The sequence below is a fragment of the Camarhynchus parvulus genome, chromosome 6, assembly GCF_901933205.1.
Source record: "Camarhynchus parvulus chromosome 6, STF_HiC, whole genome shotgun sequence".
NCBI classification, from domain to species: domain Eukaryota; kingdom Metazoa; phylum Chordata; class Aves; order Passeriformes; family Thraupidae; genus Camarhynchus; species Camarhynchus parvulus.
In genome coordinates, this window is record NC_044576.1 from 13,140,277 (window position 1) to 13,146,276 (window position 6,000).

At 37.1% G+C, this 6,000-nt stretch overlaps 1 protein-coding gene across 10 annotated transcripts in view; it reads left to right on the forward strand.

The window, feature by feature from the left end:
* Window positions 1-4,434, forward strand: part of KCNMA1 (potassium calcium-activated channel subfamily M alpha 1) — a 402,729-nt gene extending 398,295 nt beyond the window's left edge. For 6 of the 10 annotated variants that reach the window (XM_030950724.1, XM_030950723.1, XM_030950725.1 and 3 more), the window contains one exon: window positions 3,255-4,434. In XM_030950724.1, the coding sequence (XP_030806584.1) occupies window positions 3,255-3,279 (25 nt within the window). In that variant the 3' untranslated portion in view covers window positions 3,280-4,434. The remainder of the gene's footprint in view (window positions 1-3,254) is intronic. The other 4 variants (XM_030950719.1, XM_030950722.1, XM_030950729.1 and 1 more) reach the window with 2 other exon arrangements.
* Window positions 4,435-6,000: the final 1,566 nt, after the last annotated feature.

The window sequence follows — 6,000 nt, forward strand, 5'->3', positions numbered from 1 at the left end:
CATAGCATAAAAGACTGAAAATGTGTAGGGGCTTCAACAAGAACATTTAGTAACTGGGAGCAGAGTATCGTAGTGGCCAAGAGTAAAGATCAGGAGTGTTAAGCTCACATTTCAAAGGTAAGTAGAGAGGTCAATGAATTTGCACAGGAGATTCATCGTTATGTGGTCAAAGATAATTTTGACATCAGAGAGGAACAGGAAAGGTATAAAGCTGGATCTAAGCATTGCATGCTGGAGAATGATAATGCTTGGGTCAAGGTTTCAGCTCTGGCAAAAAGAAATCTAAACAGCAAAAGACATTAGAGTCTACTAGCTTCTGCATTTATTAGTAATGTTCTGTGTGTGTTACTTACCAGGTAAAGGCAAAAAGAGACTGGGTGGTGTCTTTTTAAAGAACAGCTCCCTATATAGGAGTATTATTGTAAATTTAACACATAAATAAATAGCTTATTTGGAAAATTTTAGGGAAAGCAGGGTATTTTGAAGTGCTTTACACTGGCTGCTGAGAAACACAACATAGTTCTGATTCTTAGCACTCATACAAGCCTCCCCTTACTTGCTACAACATTGAATTAACTTGCACCAAGTTCTGTTTGTAAGGAAAGTTTTTGCACCACGTGTTAAAAAAAACAAGGTAGCAGTGAAAGTTCACGGTGCTTAACTTGCCTCAAAATCATTTTAAACACAAACCATTAGAAAACTGTTAGTTTGAAATTGTTTATGTGATCTCACAAGGCTTTTAAAACATGATAACCATCACACTTTACACCTCTCTGAAAGGTTAGTTTAATCGTAGATCACATAAAATTGGTTTCCACAAATGCATAATGGTTCATGTGTCACACTTGAACTAAATGGTTTTTTAAATGGAGCTGAAATTATTCTGATGTGTACACATTCCCAGACTTCTTTTTCCTACAACCTTTCTTAAACCGGCCCCCATCAGGAATCATTCCCTTAAAGTCTCATTAATAATTCAGATGTTCTGATTACTTTAAAAGATCTATGGAATTGAGGCTTTTTTTTTTAACTGCTTGACAAAAAGATAAATGAATGTAGAAAGAAACGGTAGGAGTCTGGCAAGCTGTAGATCATCTCTGAACAGATTGTAACTTTATCATTCTGTCAGGAAGAATAATTTAAAGCACTTAATCAGTTAGCTTCAGTGTGCAGGATGTAACATTACGAATTCCTATCGTCCAATCTGTTCAAATCAAAGGGAACTTAATTATAATAGGTGAGAGAGAGGGAGATGGGAGATTGAACATCGTTCAGACTCAGGCACCTTTAAGGGGGCAGGGAATTATTTAGTCTGGTCACAAATGGGTAGGATATTTTTAAACACAAGTGAAAAGCATTTTAGAAAATTACAAGAAAAACAATACAGTAGTTCCATTTCCCTTCAGTAATAAGCCATTAATAAGTAATATAATTCCTGGGTTTGATCTAATTTTTAAAAAATGTGTAAGAATGGGTAGCAAAGGTTTTAATGGGAAGTGGGTGTTTGGCTTGTAAATTCTAAAAATCCAGATAAAGCGGAAGTGGTTTAATTTGTTATTCATGAAAGTGACTGAAAAGTCCAGTAATTCTGGAGATTAAGCTTCTTCTTGAGAGTCTCTAAACTCCAAAGGTCTTTGTTTATTTTTGTGCAGTTATGTCCAGGTATTTTTCCACTATTTTTCCCAGCCTTTCAATTTATTTTCTCTCCTTTACCTCCTGAGCTTTTGTGCTCAGTCCTTGGGTTTCTAAGGTGAATTTTGCTTGCTAATTTTAAATAATTTATTTATTTAAAAATGAGCATTCTTTCCACTCCTGTGCTGATTCCACATACTGCAGCATTTCAGTGGTTAGAAAAGTAGCAGTTTATGTTATGTAAGTGAGGCACTAAATCTTCTGCAGCATTTTGGAGTCCCCATTGGAGTGTGAAGTAGTGCATACATGTAAGAGTAGCAGCTCTGGTGCAACACACTTTGAACCTTCCATGTAATAATGAAATGCCCAGAACCATAAGTGTCCACTGCTCTGCCCACCCACCTCTGGAATCTGGGGAAGGAGGACAAGAATGGAGACAGAACTCTGTTCACAAGTGCTTGTCAAGGCACAAGTGCACCTAATGGCCATTAGCCACTCTCTAGATAAGGAGTTCCTAAGTCTTGGAATAAAGTTATCTTGTAAGGTTGCATACCTGTCATTGAGCAATTACAGCAGAAATTGCTCTCTAAAAGGTTTAAGAGGTTTTTTTTTTTTTCTTTTGTGAATTTTAAGAAGCTTTTGTCCATACCTGCAATGGAGCAGTGCAACATAGTGGTTACAATGCTGAACAGCTGGGAAAGGGCTGCAATGCTGCAGCCTCTCAGCGTCCTCCTGCATTGCTCCCAGCCCACCTTAAAGCTGCACCATAAAAATTCCTCCTGTGTTCATGGAAACAGGCATTGCTCAAGGATAGAAAAGAAAGAGCTTCCTTTCTAGTTTTTCTTTAAGTCCTTACTTCCTTTGCCTTGCTGTCACCTATCATGACTGATCCCTTCAGGATTAGCTGGAGCCCTGCCACAGTCACCTGCAGTGTCTGCTGTGTTCCCCATCCCATTGTAAACTCTACAGTTCAGTAGTGCCCCAGCACCTGTGTTTCAGAGTAGGGATATAATGCCCACCCTGTGCAGCAAGGCTGCTGTCTGGCAGCAGGAATACAAGTCCTGTTTATTCTAGCACCAACTGCAGAAAGTTCTTTGTGTTCTCCTGCGTGATTTTCTGGGCCAGCAGTAGCCACCACCCCAAGGCTGAAATGGTTCAGAGAAGTCTCTGACTCTTAAGGTGCTCCTCTGTGCATAGACTCACATACTCTTTTCTGTATTACCCTTATCCCAGCTGCTCTCCTTGGCTTCTTAGTTTAGACTTTGATTTGTATCTTTTTTTTTTTTTTAAATAAATTAATCACCTGAGCATGGGCACAAGAAAAGAGCTCTCTTACATCCAACAAGCAAACTAGCATATTGGCAGTTTTCTTTAGCTTCTATTATCAAATCTGCAAGTGTTATCCTTTCACAACTGTATTTTCAGAGTTATTAATCTAATGCACTGTACTGCTAGTAATTGGTCAAAGTCACCTTCTATTGATCTCTGTTTTCTATAAACTTTACTGACTGCTCCCTTTTTTTTTTTTTTTTTTTTTTTGATGTTTCTGTGTATGTGTGCTTCACTAATTAACACTTTCATTTTTCCCTCCTTATTCTGTCTCTACCCTTTTTGCTCCTTAGCAGAAAAGAAATGGTTTACAGATGAGCCGGATAATGCCTATCCCAGAAACATTCAAATCAAGCCCATGAGCACTCACATGGCCAATCAGATCAATCAATACAAATCGACAAGCAGCTTGATACCACCAATACGAGAAGTTGAAGATGAATGTTGACTCCTTTGAAGCCAGAACTATTTTTATAAAGCCTGACAAACTTCATGAATGGTGATGTGACATTTATTCCTCTTACTTGCTGAACCACTGATGGAGAAGTTAAGAAGGGCACGCTTAATGGGAAAATAAAGTAGACAGATCTTTGTTTGTCTGCCTTTAATATTGCTTCCACGTATTTTGGAAATTATTTCATTTATAAATGAACATAATCAAAACTAGTCATGTATAGCCTCTAGCATTTTAAATTATTTTTATTTATTAGAAAAAAATATATTTTTCTTTTTTTTTTCATTGTTAAGTATTTTCCCTTAAAAAAATGGCATATGTGGCCAGACTCCTAAGAATTAAAAAAAACCCAACAAACCCTCAGTCTTTGGCTTAAAGGAGAATGATGGTCACAGTTATAAGGATATGTAATTAAGGGAGACAAATGATATATTTACAAAAAGGTAAAAATGGTCCAACTTGTATTTTAGTAAATCAAAAAAAAAAAAACCAAGGAAAAAAAACTACACCAAAATGTTTCTTTATCGGAAGATGTGTATTTTGTTCAGCATTGACACCAGCTCTTAATAAATTGAACTTATTTATTTTCAGAGTTGAAAGTCATATTTTTGTACATGTAACATTCTTCAGAAATATTCTTTGTTTTATTAACATATACAGATCATCTTGACTGCCAGTTGTGTGAAGGTGCAGTAACCCCCCCGCTGTGCCCTGCCCCTTCTCACGGTGGCGCCCACAGGAGCACGATGTGACACAGGCACAGGGAATGTCACCACCCCAGCAAGGGCCATGGACTTACAGGGCACTTGCTAGAAATGGCAAACCTGGCAATTGCGCTTCACTTCCCATTAGCCATCAGCAGTTGCTAATTTCAGGAAGGCAAGTTTGGCAATTCTTCTTCTTTTACCATTATTACAGTGATTTAATCCAGAGTGCATAAAATAGTGCATGGAAGCATCAGTTACAAACCATCTAATCTACCACATTTTGTTACTTCCTTACTTCAGAAGCGTTGATGGCCTTTCATCGGTCTGAGATGGTACGAATTCTTCCTGATATGTACAGAGATTTAGCTCCAGATCCTTGCACTTTAGTAAAAGCTCATACCCTGGTAAAGGGCACACTGAATCTCCTTTTGGTTAATTCAGATTGGGATAAAAACTGGTTTTGCTCCAGCTCTACAATCTCGCAACATGCTGTCCTCAGTTAATTCCTACAATAAGCAACATCTTATTTTAGCAGTTGTTTTTCTTTTTTTTCCTTTTATTTATTTTTACTTTGCTGGGACACCACACACAAAAGTACAGTAAAAACCAAATAAAAATAATAAAAGTGATGAATGTATTTATTATGATAACATGCAAAAGGCCTTTGATGGGTGCCTTTTGTTTCAGCAGTTTCACAAAGTTGCCAACAAGCTTTATAGCCATCAGACAAAAATGTGATGTTTCATATCTGTGCTGCAGTATCCACCCACCTAAGCATTTATGTTCTAAATGATTTAGTTACTCTATCTCAAATAAGCAACATATGACACAATTGTGTGGAAACAAAAAAAAAGGAAAGGCTGTGATAGTAGGGAAACAAAAACCAAAACCACAAAACCAGAGTCATCAGGAAAAGCAGATTTTCATTGTGCAAGTTAACTTTAGGCTTTGTAATTTTGCAGAATTGTTAAACACCACAATTAAACATACCGTGGTATTTTTATCATTAGAGAAATATCAGTGAATCAAACAAATACAAAGCAGATGATGAATTTATTGTGAAAACAATGATGTCCACTATGTAATCCAACATTTAAGCCAAACTATCTCAGCTTTAATGTTTGTCCACTGGCTGCAGTACAAGTATAACCATACTAACACCTAATAGGCTTTATTCTGGAGTGACTTCTTGGACTGTGACTATTTTGTTGTTACATTTTGTAGAATAGCTATTTAAAGACAATAATGAGAATTGTTAATACAGTATCTGTAAAATTGGATTGTTTAAAATATTTCACTCTCCTACAGAGTAACAAAACAATAGCAGTTTTTCATTATTACTTAGATGCATGTTTAATGCATTTCACAGTCCCCAAAAGAGAAGATAATTCCAGTGAGTTCTTCCGACATATGCTGCTTCAGCTAGTGACACGTTATAATTTACATCCAGTCTCTGCATTGGGTCATGTTAAGCCTTTTCTTTGAAGTCAGTGCTCCTTTTTCATTTATGAACTGCATTCATATTGCAACCAGAATGAAAAAAGCTGGTCCTGAGTACAGGACAATTGCAGAAATTTGTGTTCAACCTCACCAAATACATATGAATTTTAATTTCTTTTTCCTGAGAAGGCTGGTGTTTACTCTAGGGGCATAGAACATTATAACTTATACCTTATCATATACAGTGCCACTTCTGAGTGTCCTTTCAGGAGTGAACATTCACTGGGTAAAACATACTAAAGAATCAAATATAGCACCCCTACATTGCTGAGGTTTGTGCGTGTCTCTGTCCAATTTAACAGTCACACCCCAAAATCCCATGCTATTGTTTGTAGATACAGGACAAGACCTGAACCCACTCCTGAGCTCTTCTGGCAC